Raw genomic sequence first — 22,214 nt, forward strand, 5'->3', positions numbered from 1 at the left:
GTTTGGGCATCTAATTAATATAATACTAATTATCTCATCTGTAAGATGGGACGAATAATAAAACCTCAATATAAGGCGTTAATGAGCTTCAAGTAAATTCCTTAACATGTAAGGTGTTGCTGTGGAGTTTCTTTCACATCTTCTTTTAGAGCTAGAATTTTCTTTCTTTTTCTGGAAATGTTGAAGTCTTGGCTCCTTAACTTTTTTCTTGTGTTCGTCATCAGCTTGTTAGAAATTTAGCCATAAAATATCTGGTGTTCAGTTGAAATAGGTGCATGTTGTTATTTATGGAAAATGTTGAAGGCTGAATGATAAACATTTTTTCTTCTCTCACCGTGTTCTATATTTTTATGTATCAAAATTGGGATAATTTTGCTATCCTAGATACTTGCTGTTCTAAATTTCTATTATATAGCTAGTTTATAACAGAGAAGCATAAAATAAATAAACTATTTTTCATATAATCCTAAATGTTTCTAAAAATAATATTTCAGCTAGTGACAAGTAGATTTCTTACTTATTATATATAATATTTTTAAGTATAGGAAAATAAAAGATAGTTCCTGTACTTACCATCTGTTCACATATCCATACAAAGACAAAAGGAAAAGAAACAATGTTAAATACACTCATGGCCAAAAATTTGTAGTACCAGTTTCTTTTGAGCATCATAAAGGATCTTAAAATTTTGTTTTGAAGCTATATGCTGTTTATATATGTTGCTTTATGTTTCTACATTTTTAATCTATTTTAAAAATAACATAAATGTATTTAAGGAAGCTTAAAATCCAGAAAAATAATTCTAATATAATGACTGTTTTTGTTTGCCTGTTTGGTTTTTGTCTTTAATTTTACACAATTGTAGTCCTAGCAAACATATAGTTGGCAAGCAAATAATGTCTTTTGATGGTACCTTTCCTGGGGGTAGGTGTTATGGTGCTGTGGATTAAGCCACCACTTGGTATGCCCACATCCCATATTGGAGTGCCTGGGATCCAGTACTAGTTTATTTATTTATTTATTTTTAAATTTTTTATTTATTGACAGGCAGAGTGGATAGTGAGAGAGAGAGAGACAGAGAGAAAGGTCTTCTTCCTTTTTGCCGTTGGTTCACCCTCCAATGGCCGCTGCAGCCGGCGCATCTTGCTGATCCGAAGCCAGGAGCCAGGTGCTTCTTCCTGGTCTCCCATGCGGGTGCAGGGCCCAAGGACTTGGGCCATCCTCCACTGCCTTCCCGGGCACATTAGCAGAGAGCAGATTCAAAATGGAGCAGTTGAGACTGAAGGGGCGCCAGCACTGGAGGTGACAGTTTTACCCACTAAGCCTCAGCACCAGGCCCCCAATTGTAACCTGTTATTAAATAAGGCAGTACTAGGGCTGGTGCTGCGGCAGAGTGGGTAAAGCTGCCGCCTGCAGTGCCGGCATCCCATGTGGGCACCAGTTAAAGTCTCAGCTGCTCCACTTCTGATCCAGCTCTCTGCTAAGGCCTGCGAAAGCAGTAGAAGATGGCCTAAGTCCCTGGGCTCCTGCACCTGCATGGGAGACCAGAAATGGCTCCTGGCTTCAGAACTGCCCAACTCCGACCATTGTGGCCATTTGGAGAGTGAACCAGCAGACGGAAGACTTTCTCTCTCTCTCTGCCTCTGCTTCATTGTAACTCTGTCTTTCAAATAAAAATAAATAAATCTTTAAACATAAATAAACAAGGCCGGCGCCATGGCTTAACAGGCTAATCCTCCGCTTTGCGGTGCCGGCACACCGGGTTCTAGTCCCGATTGGGGCGCCGGATTCTATCCCGGTTGCCCCTCTTCCCACCCACTTGGGAGACCCAAATGAAGCTCCTGGCTCCTGGTTTTAGCCTGGCCCAGCTCTAGCTGTTGCAGCCATTTGGGGAGTGAACCAGTGGATGGCAGATCTCTCTCTCTCTGTCTTTCTCTCTGTAACTCTGACTTTCAAATAAATACATTAATTAAACAAAAAAGTTACAATTGGAACTTTAATTTCCTTCTGGAATGTTTTGAAGTTTTTCGTTGTACAAATCTTTCATCTCTGGTTTAACTCCTAAGTATTTTATTCTTTTTGATGGTATTAATAGAATTTTTTTTTTTTTTTTTTTTTTTTTTTTTTTTTTTTTTTTTTTTACAGGCAGAGTGGACAGTGAGAGAGAGAGAGAGAGACAGAGAGAAAGGTCTTCCTTTTTGCCGTTGGTTCACCCTCCAATGGCCGCTGCGGCTGGAGCCAGGAGCCAGGTGCTTCTCCTGGTCTCCCATGTGGGTGCAGGGCCCAAGGACTTGGGCCATCCTCCACTGCCTTCCCGGGCCATAGCAGAGAGCTGGCCTGGAAGAGGGACAACCGGGATAGAATCTGGCGCCCCAACCGGGACTAGAACCCGGTGTGCCAGCGCCGCAAGGCGGAGGATTAGCCTGTTAAGCCACGGCGCCGGCCCTTAATTTCTTTTTCAGATTGTTTATTGTTAGTGTATAGAAACAACAGATTTTGTGTATTCCTTTTGTATCCATCAACTTTGCTGAATTTATTTATTAGGTTTTTTGTGTGCAATCATTGGGATTTCTATACATTAAAATATGTCATTTTTGAACAAAGATAATTTTACTTTTTACTTTCCAATTTGGTTCCTTATCTAATTGCTAGAAATTCTAATGCTATCTTGCCATATAAAAGCAGCCATCCTTATTTCTTAATCCTTTCATTTTATGGTCATGGAAATGTAAATTTAGTTACTAGCAAAGCAGAAACATAAATCTCTTAACTTGTGGCTAAATCGCTTTTCCATAATATTGAGTTACCAAGATTTAGGACAGCTGGTTATGAAAAGGAGGCAACATGATTCTCTTTATCCTCAGTTCATTTACAGTATTTTTTTCATCATCAGGTGATGACAGACAATTGTTGATATTGAAGAGAGAGGCCGGCATCGCGGCTCACTAAGCTAATCCTCCACCTGCGGTGCCGGCACCCCAGGTTCTAGTCCTGGTTGGAGCACCAGATTGCTGTCCTGGATGCTCCTCTTCCAGTCCAGCTCTCTGCTATGGCCCAGGAAGGCAGTGGAGGATGGCCCAAGTGCTTGGACCCTGCACCCGCATGGGAGACCAGGAAGAAGCACCTGGCTCCTGGCTTCGGATCAGCACAGAGCGCCAGCCGTAGCGGCCATTTTGGGGGTGAACCAACAGAAAAGGAAGACCTTTGTCTCTCTCTCTCTCACTGTCTAACTCTGCCTGTCAAAAAAAAAAAAAAAGAGAGTTAGGTGTTGTGGGATTTTTTTCAGATTTATAACTCTGAATTCTTATATCTGATGCATGTAACCTAAGTGTTACCTTAAGTTTCAGAATGTCATTCTTTTTATTTCTTCAGTGCAGTCACAATTGGCACGGACATGCTAGAATTGGACTGCCACATCACAAAAGATGAGGAAGTTGTAGTGTCACACGATGGGAACCTAAAGAGGTCGACTGGAGTCAATGTGAACATCTCTGATCTCAAGTACTGTGTAAGTAAAAAATGCATCACTGGCACTAAAAATAGTAAGTATTAGCTAGCTAAAAGCAGTAAATGTTCGATATTGCTTCTGTAAATAATTTTTTAAAAGATTTATTTATTAATTTGAAAGTCAGAGTTACACAGAGAGAGGAGAGGCAGAGAGAGAGAGAGATCTTCCATCCGATGGTTCACTCCCTAGTTGGCTGCAACGGCCGGAGCTGCGCCAATCCAAAGCCAGGAGCCAGGAGCTTCTTCCTGGTCTCCCATACAGGTGCAGGGGCCCAAGGACTTGGGCCATCTTCTACTGCTTTCCCAGGCCATAGCAGAGAGCTGGATCAGAAGTGGAGCAGCCAGGTCTTGAACCGGCACCCATATGGGATGTTGGCACTTTAGGCCAGGCTGCACCACAGTGCCGGCCCCTCAGTAAATAATTTTTTAAAAAGATTTTATTTATTTGAAAGGCAGAGTCACAGGGAGAGAAAGGGAGAGAAAGAGAGAGCTTTTCCATCCATTGGTTCACTCCCCAAGTGGCCACAACTGCCCAAGCTTGGCCTATCTGAAGCCAGGAGCCAGGAGCTTCTTCCGGGTCTCCCACACTGGTGGGAGTTCTTTATAAAAAGTTTCTTTGTATTGAAAATATATAAATCAACTCCCAGAAAGGAAATTATTGGATAAAACAATAGAAATATTATAGTATCTTTATATATATTGCAAGTTCCTATTGCCTGCTTGCATTTTTTAATTTAAGAATAAGAGAAACAAAAACAATAAGAGAGAGGGAGAAAGAGTCCCATTTACAGATTCACAGAGAGAGAAATAAACAGAGAGGGAGGGAGAAAGATCCCATCTGCTAGTTCACTGCCTAAATGTCCACAACCGCTGAGGACTGGCCAAACTGAAGCTGAACTCAATCTAGATTTCCCACCTGGGTAACAGGGACCCCAACCATTTGATCCAAGGAACTGGAATTGGGAGTGAAACTGGGACTTGCACTCAACCTGTAATATGGGATGTGGTCATCTTAATTGCCAAACAGTTGTCCCCTTACTTGCTTTTTTTTTTTTTTATATAAATTTCCTACTTTTTTTTTTTTTTTTTTAAATTTTTTGACAGGCAGAGTGGATAGTGAGAGAGAGAGAGAAACAGAGAGAAAGGTCTTCCTTTTTGCCGTTGGTTTACCCTCCAATGGCCGCCGCGGCCGGTGCACCGCGCTGATCCGAAGGCAGGAGCCAGGTGCTTCTCCTGGTCTCCCATGCGGGTGCAGGGCCCAAGCACTTGGGCCATCCTCCACTGCCTTCCCTGGCCATAGCAGAGAGCTGGCCTGGAAGAGGGACAACCGGGATAGAATCCGGCGCCCCAACTGGGACTAGAACCCGGTGTGCCAGCGCCACAAGGCGGAGGATTAGCCTGTTAAGCCACGGCGCCGGCCCCCTTACTTGCTTTTTAAAAGTGTTTAAAAGAGGGGCTGGTGCTGTGGCTAAGTGGCATAAATCCTCAGCCTACAGCGTCCCAGCTACCCCACTTCTGATCCAGCTCCCTGCTGATTCGCTTGGGAAAACAGCAGGAGGTGGCCCAAATTCCTTGGACCCCTGCACCCACATGGGAGATCCTGAAGAGGCTCCTGGCTCCTGGCTTTGGCCTGGTCCAGCCTCAGCTGGTGCAGCCATTTGGGGAGTAAACCAGCGGATGGAAGACCTCTTTCTCTTTGTCTCTGTCTCTGTCTCTCTCTCTGTAACTGTGCCTTTTGAGTTTAAAGACTTTTCTATATAGTTAATAGTTACTTTTGCCTTTGAAATATCTATGCTTGACTTTTTTTTACTGAAATCTTTGTTTATCATTGATAAAATTCTATAGTAAATAGTAAATGGTACAGATGTGTTGTAGGTGGTGGAAGTAATATATGGTTACTTTGCTATTGGTGATATTCTACTAAAGGGTACCCTCATGTAAACACATGTAGTGTTTTGTTCTTTAAATTTTTTTGAAAATGCCAATCTGTCTTAATGTAAGACACTAACACACACTTTTCATTTTGTGAGATCTAACTTTTTTCAATTATGTCTGTTCCAGGAGCTCCCACCTTACCTCAGCAAATTGGATGTCCCGTTTCAGAGAGGTACTGTTTCTCATTTGTGGCTAAAACACTTCCATGAACGTGTATGTATTTATGCTAAGACCAACATGTGTGTCCTCCTGTCATAGGAGGTTCTTGCTGAAAGTATTGCCACCCCTGCACCCCATGCTTATTCTCACAGGCCTACAGATTTTTTTTTTAATTTTTATTTATTTGATAGGTAGAGTTAGAGAGAGTGAGAGAGAGAGACAGAGAGAAAGGTCTTCCTTCCGTTGGTTCACTCCCCAAATAGCCGCTACGGTCGGCACTGTGCCAATCCGAAGCCAGGAGCCAGGTGCTTCCTCTTGCTCTCCCATGCGGATGCAGGGGCTCAAGCACTTGGGCCATCCTCCACTGCCCTCCCAGGCCACAGCAGAGAGCTGGACTGGAAGAGGAGCAACTGGGACTAGAACCCGGCGCCCATATGGGATGCCGGCGCCACAGGTGGAGGATTAACCAAGTGAGCCATGGCACCACCACCACCCCCCCCCCCTTTTTTTTTTTAAGGTTTGTTTATTTTTTTTGGAAGGCAGAGTTACAAAGAGAGAGAAAGAGACATTTTCCATCTGTTGCTTCACTCCCCAGATTGCAACAGGGGTTGAAATCAGGAGGCAGGTGCTTCATTCAGGTCTCCCACATGGGTTGCAGGGGTTCAAGTACTTGAGCCATCTTCCACTGCTTTCCCAGGTTCATGGTGCCCATATAAATGCCAGCATTGCAGACGGTGGCTTAACCTGCAGGCCTACAGATATTAAACCTTGATGGTCATCTGACCCTTGGATAATTAGGCCCAGAGATATAAGTGGCACTTTACATTCAGATTCATACACAGTTTAGGTAAACTTGAATACTAGTAATTATAAGAAACCCCAGTGTCACTATGGATAATTTGTACTTCTTTTTATTTTTTCCAAACATTTTGTAAGATTATTTATTTCTTTATTTGAGAGATTGAGTTACAGACAGAGAGAGGGAGAGACACAGAGAAAGGTCTTCCATTCATTGGTTCACTCCCCAAATGGTCACAATGGCTGGAACCAAGCCAATCCAAAGCCAGAAGCTAGAGGCTTCTTCTGGGTCTCCCATGCAGGTGCAGGGGCCCAAGCACTTGGGCCATCTTCTACTGCTTTTCCCAGGCCACAAGTAGAGCACTGGATTGGAAGAATAGCAGCTGTGACATCCATCATGTGGGATGCCAGCACCACAGGTGGAGGCTTATCCTGCTATACCACAGCCAGATACTTTGTACTTCTAAGGTTTCAAATTCTAGAATATCCTTGTAACTTAAGGTAGTCATCCATTGTAAATATAACAAGAATAAATGAAAGAAAGTTGGAAGCGCCCCTCTCAGATCCTTTCTGTTTGCTAGCGTTTGATTTTGTCATTTAGCTGCTTAGTGTTTTAAATGATTAAAGAGACATCTGTTACTCAAATAAACCATTTCCTAGCCATGTTTCATGAGGAAACATTTCTAAATACATCATCTTGAACCAAGAAGGTATATTTTTACTTTACTTTTTTTTTTTGACAGGCAGAGTGGACAGTGAGAGAGAGAGACAGAGAGAAAGGTCTTCCTTTTGCCGTTGGTTCACCCTCCAATGGCCGCCACGGCCGGCGCACCGCGCTGATCCGATGGCAGGAGCCAGGTGCTTCTCCTGTTCTCCCATGGGGTGCAGGACCCAAGCACTTGGGCCATCCTCCACTGCACTCCCTGGCCACAGCAGAGAGCTGGCCTGGAAGAGGGGCAACTGGGACAGAATCCGGCGCCCCGACCGGGACTAGAACCCGGTGTGCCGGTGCCGCAAGGCCGAGGATTAGCCTGTTGAGCCACGGCGCCGGCCTTATTTTACTTTTCATTGTTAATCATCATACATATTTATGGGGTACAATGTAATGTTTTAATACATGTATTCAGATGGGAGACCTAGAAGGTGTTCCTGGTTCCCAGTTTTGGCCTGGTCAAGGATCCAGCCCTGGCTGTTGCAGGCATCTGGGGAGTGAACTCGTAGATGGAAGATATCCCTCTCTCTCTCTCTTTCTCTCTCTCTGCCTTTTAAGTAGATGAAAAATGATAAATAAGTAAAATTTTTTAGAAGCCATATGAGAAGCAGATGATAGAGTTAGAACTTGAGACTATGTTTCTCCTTGCCGGGGCAGTCAGTGTTCAGCTGCATGGGGATGCCTGTCCATCTGAGCAAGTCTGCTCATGTGCTATATTAATTGCAATGTCATGTATTTCCATGTTTTAAACAAGCATAAAGAATAATGAAATTTTATTTGTACTGCATTCAACTGATGTCATAGTTGACTTTAGACTGCCTCAATTATGAAGTTTATTGCATTTGAAACAGATGGAAAAACTTTATGTTACTGTACTGCAGAAACTCGACTCAGGTTAGTCAGAAGGTTGTTCCTTTTTTTTTTTTTTTTCTGCCCCATTCCCCGGTTTTTACTTTTTTGATTACTTGAGAGAAAGTCTAGCAGAGGGATACAGAGTTCAGGCCTGTTGCTCTTTGTGGATCACAACTCTACTAGAGAAATAGTTGTTTTCTTTTAAAGGGTTCTTTGATAGGCCACAGGCTGCTTTAAAAAGTACGGGTAGGGACCAATGCTGTGGCATAGTGGGTAAAGCTGCCACCTGCAGTGCCGTCATCCCATTTGGGGCTGGTTCAAGTCTCAGCTGCTCCATTTCTGATTCAACTTACTGCTAGTGTGCCTGGGAAAACAGTGGAAGATTACCCAAGTATTTGGACTCCTGCATCCATGTGGGAATCCCGGAAAGAGCTGCTGGCTCCTGGGTTCGGATTGGCTCAGCTCTGGTTGTTGCAGCAATTTGGAGCTGAACCAATGCAAAGCCAGGAGCCAGGAACAACTTCTGGATCTTCTACATGGGTTCAGGGGGTCCAAGCACTTGGGCCATCTTCCGCTGCTTTCCCAGGCTCATTAGCAGGGAGCTGAATCAGAAGTGGAACAGCCAGGACTGGAACAGGTGCCTATATGGGATGCCAGTGCTACAGGCCAGAGTTTTAACCCACTGTACCATAGTGCCAGCCCTATTTATTTGAAAGTTAGAGTTTCAGAGAGAGAGAGAGAGGATACAGAGAGAGAGGTCCTCCATCCACTGTTTTCACTCCCCAAATGGCCACATAGCCAGGGCTGTGCCTGGATGAAGCCAGGAGCCAGGAGCTTCTTTTAGGTCTCCCACATAGGTGGCAGGGGCCCAAGGACTTGGGCCATCTTCCACTGCCTTCCCAGGAGATTTAGCAGGGTGCTGGATGGGAAGTGGAGCAGCCAGGATTTGAACCAGTGCCCATGTGGGGTGCTGGCACTGCAGGCAAGGCTTAATCTACTACACCACAGCACCAAGCCCCTTCAGAGTTTCCTAAAATATTTGATGGTGTCTTTTTATAACATAATAACATACTATGTATTATTGTGGAGAGTAAAAAAATCATGTATAGCGACTCAATGGAGTATTTTAAAATTTTTTGTTAACTTTATTTGAAAGGCAGAGTTAGAGAGGAGGAGGGACAGAGCGAGGTCTTCCAGCCACTGATTCACTCCCCAAATGGCTGCAATAGCCGGGGCTGGGCCAGTCTGAAGCCAAGAGTCAGGAGCTTCTTCTGTGTCTCCCATGTGGGTGCAGGGGCCCAGGGATTTGGGCCATCCTCTACTGCTTTTCCAGGAGCATTAGCAGGGAGCTGGATCTGAAGTGGAGTGGCCAGTACTTCAACTGGCATCCATATGGCATGTAGGCAGAGGCTTAACCTGCTACGCCACAAAACCTTTTAAAAATCATAATTATGGAATACGATTTGTGGATTATATAAATGTCAGTATCATGGTTGTGATACTGTACTGTAGGGTTTTTTTTGTTTGTTTGTTTTATAAAGACAGAGTTACATAGAGGCAGAGAGAGAAAGATATCTTCCATCCAGAGCTGGGCCAGTCTGAAGCCAGGAGCCATTCCTGGTCTCCTGTACAGTTACAGGGGCCCAAGGACTTGGGCCATCTTCTACTGCTTTCCCAGGCCATAGCAGAGAGCTGGATCAGAAGTGGAGCAGCCAGGACTCGAACTGGCGCCCATCTGGGATGCTGGCACTGCAGGTGGTGGCTTTACTCGCTGTGTCACATTGCCAACCCCTATTGAACTGTAGTTTTGCAAGAGATTGTCATTCAGAAATCTGGGGAAAGGATGCATAGATTTCTCTGTATTTTTTTCTTTCTTTTAAAAAAAGATTTATTTATTTATTTGAAAGAGTTACAGAGAGAGGAGACGGGCAATTGTGGGGGGGGGGGGGTCCTTCCATCTACTGGTTCTTTCCTCCTCATGGCCGAAATGGCCGGAGCTGAGCTGATCCAAAGCCAGGAGTCAGGAGCTTTTTCCAGGTCTCCCATGTGGGTTCAGGGGCCCAAGGCGTTCAGCCATCTTCGATTGCTTTCCCAGGTGTACTAGCAGAGAGCTGGATCAGAAGTGGAGCAGCCAGGACGTGAACCGGTGCCTAAATGGGATGCCAGTGCCACAGGCGTCAGTGGCTTTCCCCACTACACCACAGCGCCAGCCACTGTATTATTTCTTACAACTGCTTGTGAATATATAGGTATCTCATGTTTAATTAAAAATTTCAGTCATAATTATAAAGTATATCAACCTGAAAATATTTATTCTTAGTTATGCAAAAGGATCAGGTAAACTATGTTATTTTTGTATTAAATTATGCATGGGAAAAAGGAATAGAGAAGGTACACCAAATGATCAAAATGGGTATATCTACGTTGTTGGATTTTACATGATTTTTCTTCTCTTCTTTATGCTTTAGCTCATTTTGTAAATGTCCTGTTTTGAATACATACTATAACTTCTAACCATTTAAAAAGTAAAAGTTATGTTTTAAAACCGCATGTTAAAATCTTGGTTTCTCAGCGAGCCAGACTGAAGGAAAAGATAACCGAATCCCATTGCTGAAGGAAGTCTTTGAAGCCTTTCCTAACACTCCCATTAACATCGACATCAAAGTCAACAACAACATGCTGATTAAGAAGGTACTGGAGGCATTGCCCCTGGTGGGTGTGTGTTGCATCCAATTTCACAAACTAAATAAGGTCATCATAGTAGTGTTAGAGGAAATTCGATACTCCGGGGATCAGCATTGTTTTAAATAATGCGTTGGTAGAAGCGATCACTTTACTGAAGGAGAAACTATTTCCAGAGTAAGCCGGCAGCTCTTAGTCATGGATAAAAGTTAGCCCCTATGAACTTGCCATTCCACTATTTACAATTAGCTTCTAGTTTAACTTGTTTCAGTTGTGGCTAGTTTATGTCAAGTTACAAAATCGGTGTATCCTATAAATAATTCGTATAATAGTAAACTATTAATAATTTTTGGATTTTGTAAAATAACCTATATGTTGGTTTTTCTAAAATGTTGTGTTGCCTATTGGCAGATAGTGAGGTGGGATCCATTTTTTAAGTGAAATGATGGCAGTAGATTTACAAATGGGCACATGTGTAAACTTTTGAATTTTCATGTGTAGGTTTCAGAGTTGGTGAAGCAGTATAAACGAGAACACCTGACAGTGTGGGGTAATGCCAGTTATGAAATTGTAGAGAAGTGTTACAAAGAGGTAAGCTTCAAAAAATGATAGTGACCTATCTTTGTTGTTATAAATAGTAAGTTGTTACAGTAATTACTTTTTTTTAAAGATTTTATTTATTTATCTGAAAGAAAGATACAGAGAGCAGAGGCAGAGAGAGAGAAGTCTTCCATCTACTGGTTCGCTCCCCAGATGGCTGCAATGGCTGGAGCTGTGCTGACCCAAAGCCAGGTGCCAGGAGCTTCTTCCAGGTCTCCCATGTGGGTGCAGGGGCCCAAGGATTTGGGCCATCCTCTACTGCTTGCCCAGGCTATAACAGAGAGCTGGATTGGAAGTGGAGCAGTCGGTACTTGAACTGGTGCCTGTATGGGATGCCGGTACTGCAGGTGGCGGCTTTACCCGCTATGCCACAGCATGGCCCCAGTAATAATATTTTAAAATGATCTTATTTCTTACTTTATGCAAAGGCATGTGGTACTGAGTAGGAGCAACTAACTGAAAGTTTACTAATAGAGATTGTGGATTTGGACTTTGTGATTTAAATTCCATGTAATCAGATTGGCCAACAGGATTATTATTTTCACGTGATAATTTTCTTTACCAGCTTTTTCTTTCTTTTTTTTTTAAGATTTATTTTATTTATTTGAAAAGCAGAGTTACAGAGAGGTACAGGCAGAGAGAGAGAGATCTTCCACCTGCTGGTTTACTTCCCAGATGGCTGCAACGACCAGAGCTGTCCTGATCCAAAGCCAGGAGCCAGGAGCTTCTTCCAGATCTCCCATGCGGGTGCAGGGGCTCAAGCACTTTGGCCATCTTCTACTGCTTTCCCAAGCCATGGCAGAGAGCTGGATTGGAAGTGCAGCAGCCGGGTCTTGAACCAGCGCCCATATGGGATGCCAGCGCTTCACGTTAACTCGCTGCACCACAGCGCTGGCCCCAATGTTTAGTCTTTTTTTAATTTAATTTTATTTTTTATTTTTTTGACAGGCAGAGTGGGCAGTGAGAGAGAGACAGAGAGAAAGGTCTTCCTTTTGCCGTTGGTTCACCCTCCAATGGCCGCTGCAACTGGTGCGCTGCGGCCGGCGCACCGCGCTGATCCGATGGCAGGAGCCAGGTGCTTCTCCTGGTCTCCCATGGGGTGCAGGGCCCAGGCACTTGGGCCATCCTCCACTGCACTCCTGGGCCATAACAGAGAGCTGGCCTGGAAGAGGGGCAACCAGGACAGAATCCGGCGCCCCGACCGGGACTAGAACCCGGTGTGCCAGCGCCGCAAGGTGGAGGATTAGCCTATTGAGCCTCGGTGCTGGCTGCCCAATGTTTAGTCTTTTAACTCTATAATGTTAGCTTCTTTTTCCCCTTTATTCAGTTAAATTTATTTGAGGGAAAGGTAAAAAGAAGCTAACATTATAACAAATAAATTTAACTAAATTAAGCCAAAACTGTGATTAGCAATATGTAAAAGCAAGGCCAGCCACCTACTGAATATTTTCTGATTAAAGGAAATATGTCTATAAAGATAATTTTTAATGTTTAGAAATAGTATCCTAAACCTCTGTAAGCTAATTCTGATATAGTCAACCAAGAATTTGAAAGTCAAAATGTGGGGCAGAAGTGATGGTGCAGCAGGTTAAGCTACTGCTTGGGATGCCCATATCCTATACCAGGGTGTCTGGGATCTGGAACTACTGCCTCAGCTTCAGAGCTAGCTTCCTGCTAATGTACCTAGGAGGCAGAAGATGATGGCTCAAGTGCTTAGGTTCTTGCCACTCACATGGGAGTCTCGGATGGAGTTCCTGGCTCCTGGTTTCAGCCTGGCCCAGCCCTGGCTATTGCAGGCATTTGGGGAGTGAACCAGTTGATGGAAGATTTCCCTTTCTCTGTCTCTGTCTCTCCCCCTCTCTCTGTCACTCTGCCTTTCAAATAAATAAATAAATAAACTTTTAAAAAATATTTAAAAAATTTAAATGTTGAAGAGTCTTTTTAGAATACAAGTGACAGGGCCAAAGATGTATGATGCTAGTGGCAAGTCTTAAATATAAAGCACTGTTTTGGAAAGGCCTTCCTTTCCTAGCAAAGAAGGTAAAAACACTAGTGTTTTTTTAGTGATTGGCACTATTATAATTCAAAGTACAAGTGAAGCCTTCCTTAAAACAAGTTTTGTTGTTGTTGTTTTAAGATTTATTTGAGAAGCAGGATGACAGAGAGAGAGAATCTTCCATTCCTTCATTGACTCCCCAGATGGTTGCAATGGCCAGGGCTGGGTCAAACCAAAGCCAGGATGCAGGAACTCCATCTGGGTCTCCCACATGGGTGGCAGAGGACCAAGTACTTGGGCCATCTTCTGCTGCATTAGCAGGGAACTGGATCAGAGTGGAGCAGCAGGGACTTGAACTGGCACTCCAGTATGGGATGCCAGTGTCACAGGCAGCTGCTTAGTGTGCTATACCAAAACAAGAAAATTTTATTTACATGCAGCAGGCTCTGTGATGTCCCAAGGTAGCCTGTGTACAAAAAAAAAAAAAAAAAAAAAAAAGGCAAACAGAGCAGTCTCTTGGCTGAGTGGCTTTAGCTCCTTAGAACTAAGACTTTTCATTAACTCATCATTGTCTGATGGTGTTTTCAGGTGTTATTTCAAGAGAAATAATGTTCTGGAGGCTTCATGGTCCACTGACTTTTTTAACATGATCAAAAAGTTTTTCAAATAAAAAGTGATAATATCAAATGTTAGAAAAGACAGAGAAATGATTGCTGGTTGGAACATAAAATATAGTACAGCTGCTCTCATTAAATAGATGGGTAGTTTCTTTTTAAACTTTTTTGTTTATTTGAAAGCCATGTGCATGCACACACACACTCACAGACAGACACACACACACAGAGCGATCTGTCATCTACTGATTTATTCCTTTAATGTCCACAACAGCCAAGGTTGGACCAGGTTGAAGACAGGAGCCTAGAACTCAATCTGAATCTCCCACATGGGTTGCAGGGACCCGACTACTTGAGCTGCCACTTGCTGCTATCCCCCACCCCCACCCTGGTGTTCGGTAGTAGGAGGTTAGTCAGTAGTGGAGCCAGGACTTGAACCCAGGTAGTGTGATATGTGAACATCCAAGTGACATCTTCACCATTGATCCAGGAGCTTCTTCCAGGTGTCCCACACGGGTGCAGGGGCCCAAGGACTTGGACCATCTTCTTTCCCAGGCCTCTAGCCGGGAGCTAGCAAGGATTGGAAGTGGAGCAGCCAGGATATGAACCAGCACCCATATGGGATGACAGCACTGTAGGCAGCAGCTTGACCCAGTATGCCACAGTACCAGCCACTATAACTTTTTTTTTTTTTTTAAAGATTTATTTAATTTTTACGGGGCCAGCGCCAGGGAGCAGTAGGTTAATCCTCTGCTTGCGGCACCAGCATCCCATATGGGCGCTGGTTCTAGTCCTGGCTGTTCCTCTTCCAATCCAGCTCTCTGCCGTGGCTTGGGAAAGCAGTAGAAAATGGCCCAAGTGCTTGGGCCCCTACACCCGCATGGGAGACCAGGAAGAAGCTCTTGGCTCCTGGCTTCGGATCGGTTTAGCTTCAGCTGTTGCGGCCATTTAGGGAGAGAACCAACGGAAGGAAGACCTTTCTCTATGTCTCTTCCTATCGCTGTCTGTAACTCTACCTCTCAAATTAATAAATAAAAAAATCTTTTTAAAAAAGATTTAATTTATTGGTAAGAGTTACAGAGAGAGGTAGAACCAGAGAGAGAGAGAGAGAAGTCTTCTATCTGCTGGTTCACTCCCCAAATGACCACAATAGCCAGAGCTGAGCTGATCCAAAGCCAGGAGCCAGATCTCTCACCTGGGTCTCCCATGCGGGTGCAGGGGCCCAAGGAGTTGGGCCATCTTATGCTGCTTTCCCAGGCACATTAGCAGGGAGCTGGATTGGAAGTGGAGCAGTCGGAACTCGAACTTGCACCCAAATGGATGCTGACACTGCAGGCCATGGCTTAACCCACTGCGCCACAGCGCTGGCCCCTATAACTTTGTTTTTTAAAGCATAATACTGGAAACCTCCCAGATGCCCTCAGTGGATAAAATGGCTGAGTAAAGTCTGACATATCCATACAATGGGATACTAGTTAGCAATAAAAAGAAAGGAACTATCAATATCTGGAGCAGCCTAGATGATTCTCAAGGACAATATGTTTGTGGGAAAAAAAAAAAATCAACCCCCCAGGGGATGGCGCTGTGGCACAGCGCGTTAGCACCCTGGCCTGAAGCGCCAGCATCCCATATGGGCGCCGGTTTGAGACCCAGCTGCTCTACTCCCTATTCAACTCTGCTATGGCCTGGGAAAGCAGTAGAAGATGACCTAAGTCCTTGGGCCCCTGTACCCGCACAGGAGACCTGGAAGAAGCTCCTGGCTCCTGGCTTTGGAACAGCACAGCTCCGGCTATTGTGGCCAATTGGGGAGTGAACCAGTGGATAGAAGACCTCTCTCTCTCTCTCTCTCTCTCTCTCTCTTTGCCTCTCCTCTCTGTGTAATTCTGACTTTCAAATAAATAAATCTTTAAAAAAAAAATCAACCCCCCAAAAGTTACAAACACAATATATAACATTCTTTTTTTTATTTGACAGACAGAGTTATAGACAATAAGAAAGAGAGACAGGTCTTCTTTCTGTTGGTTCACTCCCCAAATGGCCGCTACGGCTGGCGCTGCACCGATCCAGTAGCCAGGAGCCAGGTGCTTCCTCCTGGTCTCCCACGCAGGTGCAGGGGCCCAAGACTTGGGCCATTCTCCACTGCCCTCCCGGCCACAGCAGAGAGCTGGACTGGAAGAGGAGCAACCGGGACTAGAACCCAGTGCCCATATGGGATGCCGGCACCATAGGCGGAGGATTAACCAAGTGAGCCACGGCACTGAGCCCCTATAAAACATTCTTAAAACTAAATGTGGGCCGGCGCCACGGCTCACTAGGCTAATCCTCCACCTTGTGGCGCCGGCACACCGGGTTCTAGTTCCAGTCGGGGTACCAATCCTGTCCCGGTTGCCCCTCTTCCAGGCCAGCTCTCTGCTGTGGCCAGGGAGTGCAAAGGAGGATGGCCCAAGTGCTTGGGCCCTGCACCCCATGGGAGACCAGGAGAAGCACCTGGCTCCTGCCATCGGATCAGCACGGTGCGCCGGCCACAGCGCGCTACCGTGGCGGCCATTGGAGGGTGAACCAACGGCAAAAGGAAGACCTTTCTCTCTGTCTCTCTCTCTCTCACTGTCCACTCTGCCTGTCAAAAAAAAAAAAAAAAAAACAAAACTAAATGTGGAGAGAGGATTGGTGGCTGCCAGAGGACAAGGACTGAGGGTGGGGAAGATACAAAGTAGCATTAGAGAGTCCTTTATTGGTGATGAAACAGATCTTTTTCTTGCTTGTGGCAGTGGTTACATAAATCTATACATAGGTTAAAATTGTATACCATAAATACAATGAAGGTGTAAGTTTAAATTTCTAAACTGTAAATACATAAATAAAATTGTGACCATAAATATAAATATACACACACAGCGACATGAATGCAGGTTTTAAAAAATGGGGAAAACTGAATAAGCTCTGTAGTCTAATTGACAGTAGTGTGCCAGCCTCAGTTTCTGGATTTGACACAACTGCAGTTTGTTACATCAAGATGGACGGAACTCAAGTTATTTTTGCAACTTCCTGTTAGTCAAGTTGTTTCAAAATAAAAACCTCACTTTTGGTCCATAGGCATAGAACTCTTCCCTGGATTTACGTATTTTTCCAGAAGCCACTGATTTTCATTTTAGAATATGAAAACTCCCAAAACCATTCAGTAGCAAGGTTTTTTTTTAAAAAAAAATTATTTATTTTTTTGACAGGCAGAGTGGACAGTGAGAGAGAGAGACAGAGAGAAAGGTCTTCCTTTCTTCCTTTTCCGTTGGTTCACCCCCAATGGCCGTTGTGGCCAGTGCGCTGCGGCCAGCTGATCCAAAGCCAGGAGCCAGGTGCTTCTCCTGGTCTCCCATGCGGGTGCAGGGCCCAAGCACTTGGGCCATCATCCACTGCCCTCCCGGGCCACAGCAGAGAGCTGGACTGGAAGAGGAGCAACCGGGACAGAATCTGGTGCCCTGACTGGGACTAGAACCCGGCGTGCTGGCGCCACAGGCGGAGGATTAGACTATTGAGCTGCAGCGCCAGCCTCAGCAGCAAGTGTTTTGTTTTGTTTTTTTAATTTATTTTTATTTATTTGAAAGGCAGAGTTACAGAGAGTGAGAGAGATTTTCCATCCACTGGTTCACTTTCCAGATGGCCACAACGGCCAGGGTTGTGCCAGGCGGAAGCCAGAAGCCTGGAGTCTCCTTGAGGTCTCCTGCAGGGGTGCAGGGGCCCAAGTACTTGGCCCATCCTCTGCTGCTTTCCCAGGTACATTAGCAGGAAGCTAGATTGGAGGTGGAGCAGCCAGAACTCAAACCAGTGCCCATGTGGGATGCCAGCATGGCAGGCAGCAGCTTAACCCGCTATGCCACAGCACTGACTCCAGCAGTTTTCAAACATCACAGTAAGAAATGTCTCAATCATATTTGTCATTCTAATTACCCCATACCATATAACTAAATGATACAAAGGAATTTTACATTAGTCCTTTAATTCTCAGGTGCTAGAAACTCAAAAAATATAAAAAATGGAAGGAAGCAGTGCACACAGTGGTGGTGGGAAAACATGAGGTACTTGTTCTCACTTAGTGACTTTGTATTCATTGGCACTCAGGGCAGTGTATTAGAATTACCTAAATAGTTTAAAAAACACAGTAATGATTGGGTCTCAATCCAACTATTCTAATCTAAAGATAGAGGTGCAGGGGCCAGCGCTGTGGCATAGTAGGTTAAGCATCCGCCAGTGGCACTGGCATCCCATATGGGTGCTGGTTCCAGTCCCAGCTGCTCCACATGCAATCCAGCTCCCTGCTGTGGCCTGGGAAAGCAGTAGAAGATGGCCCAAGTCCTTTGGCCCCTGCACCTGCATGGAGGACCTGGAAGAAACTCTTGACTCCTGGCTTCAGATCAGCCCAGCTCTGGCTGTGGTGGCCATTTGGGGAGTGAACCAGCAGTTGCAAGATATCCTCTCTCTCTCTCTCTCTCTCTCTCTCTCTGCCTCTGCCTCTGCCTCTGCCTCTGCCTCTCTGTACCTCTGTCTTTCAAATAAATAAATAAATAATTTTTTGAAAGTTAAAAAAAATTAAGATGGGGTGCAGCCAGTTAAGCATTTGCCGGCATGGCCCTCTCCCCCTCCCCCACTGGCAGCCTGGCATGGCCCTCCAGAAGTAACATGTTTTGTTTTTAGAGCTCTGGTTCCAAAGTATGTATGTTTTAACGGACAGCCCTTAAGCCTGCTTTCCCCATAAACTCTGTTATCCTTTTGGTGTATGAATTTGCAGAACTCAGGATTCCTCAGCAGAGGGCAGGAATTTGGCCTAGCAATTGAGACACCAGTTAGGATGCCGGCATCCATTTCTGGGTGTCTGGATTAGAGTTCTAGCTCCCCTCCAATCCAGCTTCCTGCTAATGCAAACCCTGGGAGGCAGCAAGTGATGGCTCAAGTGGTTGGATGGGCTTCTGCCACCCTCCAGGGGAATGTGGATTGAGTTCCTAGCTCCTGGCTTTGTTCAGCCTGGCCCATTCTTGGCTGTTGTGGGTGTTTAAGGAGTGAACCAGCAGATGGGAGCTCTCTCTCTCTCTCTCTCTGTCTCTCTCTGCCTCTCAAATAAATGATAATCTCAATTCTTAACATAAAAAGGATTTTTCAGGGACTTGTGTATTGTTACAGCTGAAACACCTGTGTGTAAATAAGTCAAATATTATAAAGCACTACATGAACAAGGGTGAAAAATAAATCCTCAAATTTGTTTAATCTGTTTTTTAAAATAAAGAAGTAAATAATTATTTAGAATAAATTACTGGCATCAGTGTTGTGGCGCAGTGAGTTAAGCTGCTTCTTGTAATGCTGGCATCCCATGCAGAGTGCTGGCTGGAGTCTCTGCTTATATGGCTAGAAAGCAGTGGAAGGTGGCCCCAGTACTTGGGTCCCTGCTCCCTATGTGGGAGACCAGGATGGAGTTCCTGGATCCTGGCTTCCATCTGGCCCAGACCTGGTCATTTGGGAAGTGAATTGGCAGTAAATTGAAGATCTTTGTCTCTCTCTGTTGTTCTGCCTTTCAAATAAATATATAGCTAAAATTAATAAATAAATAACTTTCTCTTGCATAATTTCTAAATTGTTTTTACTTTCTTGGTTTGTTTTAGAGATTTATTTATTTATTAGAGAGGCAGAGTTACAGAGAGGGGGAGACAGAGAGAAAGGTCTTCCATGCACTACTTTATTCCCCAAATGGCCGCGACAGCTGGAGCTGGGCCTATCTGAAGCCAGGAGCCAGGAGTCAGGAGCTCCTTCCAGGTCTCCCACGTGGGTTTAGGGTCCCAAGGGCTTGGACCATCTTCTGCTGCTTTCCCAGGTTATTAGCAGGGAACTGAATCGGAAGTGGAGCAGCCAGGACTCAAACTGGCACCCATATGGGATGCAAGTGCCAAAGGCAGAGACAACCTACTACACCATAGCTCTGGCCCCCTAAATTTTTAAGTTTATTTTAAAGGCAGAGACAGAGAAGTCTCCCATCTAGTTCACTCCCCAAATCCCTTCAATAACCAGGGCTGGGCCAGGTCAAACCCAGGAGCTGGAACTTTATTTGGATCTCCTACATGGGTGGCAGAGACCCAAGTACCTGAGCTGTCATCTGCTACCTCCTAGGGTGTGCATTAGCAGGAAGCTAGAACTGGGAATAGAGTGGGGACTCAAACCCAGGCAATCCCACACGGGATGTGGGTGTCCCAAGCAGCATCTTAACCACTATACTATTCACCCTCCCTGAGTTTTTTAAATATATTACTTCCTATAGAACAATTCAATGTAACCATAATTTTTTTTTTTTAAGTATAGGAGGAGTGGGGGAAGAGGAATAAGGAGTTGTTTAATGGGTGTAGAGTTCTAGTTTCACAAGGTAAAAGAAATACTGGTGATGGGTTGCACAATTTGAAATATGCTTAACTCCACTAAATTGCAGGCTTAAAAAAGGGTAAGATGACAAATTTTGTTGTGTGGATTTTACCACAATTAGCATATGTTGCATTTTAAAGGTTTTGAAATCTTGAATACATCTTCCAATAGAAACTTAAAATGGTGATTAGATTTCTAGACTAGCTTACAAAATCCTGTTTTTATTTTATGTCTAATTCATAACATAGCCGAAAGGTGATCATTGTAACAGCACTGATCTAGATTTTTATATCTGTAGCTACTACAAGAGTACTTCAAAAAGTTTGTGGAAAAAGGAATCAAAAGATAAATTTATTTTGGTGCAAAAAATTTTGAAATCTTTGCATAATTTTTCTTTTTTAAAGATTTAATAATTTTATTTGAAAGGCAGAGTTACAAAGAGGGAGAGACAGAGAGAGAGGTCTTCCATCTGCTGGTTCACTCCCCAAATGGCCACAATGGCCAGAGCTGGGCTGGTCTGAAGCCAGGAGCCAGGAGCTTCCTTGGGGTCTCCTTCATGGGTACAGGGTCCAAGGATTTTAGCCATTGTCTGCTGCCTTCCCAGGCATATCAGTAGGGAGCTGGATCAGAAGTGGAACAGACAGGAGTCAAATGGATGTCCACATGGGATGCTGGCACCACAGGTGGCAGCTTTACCCACTATGCCATAGCGCCGGCCCCCACAATTTTTTCATGATACACATTTTACATTAACTTTTTGAAGAGCCTTCTTATCTATACTCGTGTAGTATATCTATATTCCTATCTGTAGCTATATAATCACATGTTTTTTAAACACAAGATACACTACTAAACATTTCATACATTCATCTCTATATTGTTCCATTAGATTCTTGATATGTGTAGACTCTAGCAGTGAGTACGATGACCCACAGACAGAAGTAGTGTTGTAAAAATAGTGAGAAGGGAAAAGAGAAATTTGAATCACAAGAATAACATTGTGGGCAGGTGTTTACTTGTTTGTTGAACACTAGCTATTTCTGAGCGCAGTCTCTTTGTAAATGGATATTCATAATACTGAGAATGCTTGTAATTGATGTCAAAAAATAGTCAAGAAATTTTGAGGGTTACAAAATAATTCTGTTTATTTGAATAGGTTGTAAAGTAACACAGTATTGTTTGTGTCTTTTAGAATTCAGATATCCCCATACTCTTCAGTCTACAGCGTGTTCTGCTCATTCTTGGCCTTTTTTTCACTGGCCTCTTGCCTTTTGTGCCCATTCGAGAACAATTTTTTGAAATCCCAATGCCTTCTATCATCCTGAAGTAAGTGATTACTCTGTTTTAATCAGTTATAAATGAAAAAGAAAGAGGTGCATTCATATCATCAGTGCCGTGGTTTGGATGTGGTTTGTCCCTGCCAAAAACTCATGCTGAAGCTTGGTCTCCTGCATGAACATTGTTGGGAGCCAGTAGGACCTTTTTAAGAGGTGATTAGGTCATTACGAGGGATTAATGTCTTTCTCATGGAGTGTGAGTTCTTGCTCTTCCAAGACTGGATCAGCTACTGTGAGAGTGAATTGTTGTAAAGCAAGCTTGGCTTCTTTGGCTTTCTGTTGCTTCCTCTCTCACATATGTGCCTGTTTTCTACACGGGTCCATTGCTTTTCTGCCTTCCATCATGAGGGCCCCACAAGAAGCTGAGCAGCAAAGGCCAGTGCTGTGGTCTTGGACTTCCAGAACTGTGACTGAGATGAACTCCTTTTCTTGATAAATTACCTGGCCTCAGGTGTTCTGTTACAGTAACAGACAATAGACTAAGACAATATCAATGATGAAGAACAGATTTCTGTAGTTATTTCCATGTTGCATTACCTGACCTATGTTAGCAATGCCTTTTGCTATAATTAATACATATTCTCTAAAATAAATAATAAAGGTTTATAAGTACTTAATCTGGACCCATC

At 44.2% G+C, this 22,214-nt stretch overlaps 1 protein-coding gene across 2 annotated transcripts in view; it reads left to right on the top strand.

Annotated features, from left to right (window-relative positions):
• GDPD1 (glycerophosphodiester phosphodiesterase domain containing 1) overlaps positions 1 to 22,214 on the top strand; it is a 55,074-nt gene that overhangs the window by 26,883 nt on the left and 5,977 nt on the right. For both annotated transcript variants that reach the window (XM_062215995.1, XM_062215994.1), the window contains exons 3-7: positions 3,373 to 3,508; positions 5,569 to 5,614; positions 10,536 to 10,654; positions 11,147 to 11,236; positions 21,441 to 21,574. In XM_062215995.1, coding sequence (XP_062071979.1) covers positions 3,373 to 3,508; positions 5,569 to 5,614; positions 10,536 to 10,654; positions 11,147 to 11,236; positions 21,441 to 21,574 — 525 coding nt within the window. The remainder of the gene's footprint in view (positions 1 to 3,372; positions 3,509 to 5,568; positions 5,615 to 10,535; positions 10,655 to 11,146; positions 11,237 to 21,440; positions 21,575 to 22,214) is intronic.

Source organism: Lepus europaeus, chromosome 18 (genome assembly GCF_033115175.1).
Source record: "Lepus europaeus isolate LE1 chromosome 18, mLepTim1.pri, whole genome shotgun sequence".
Classification (NCBI taxonomy): Eukaryota; Metazoa; Chordata; class Mammalia; order Lagomorpha; family Leporidae; genus Lepus; species Lepus europaeus.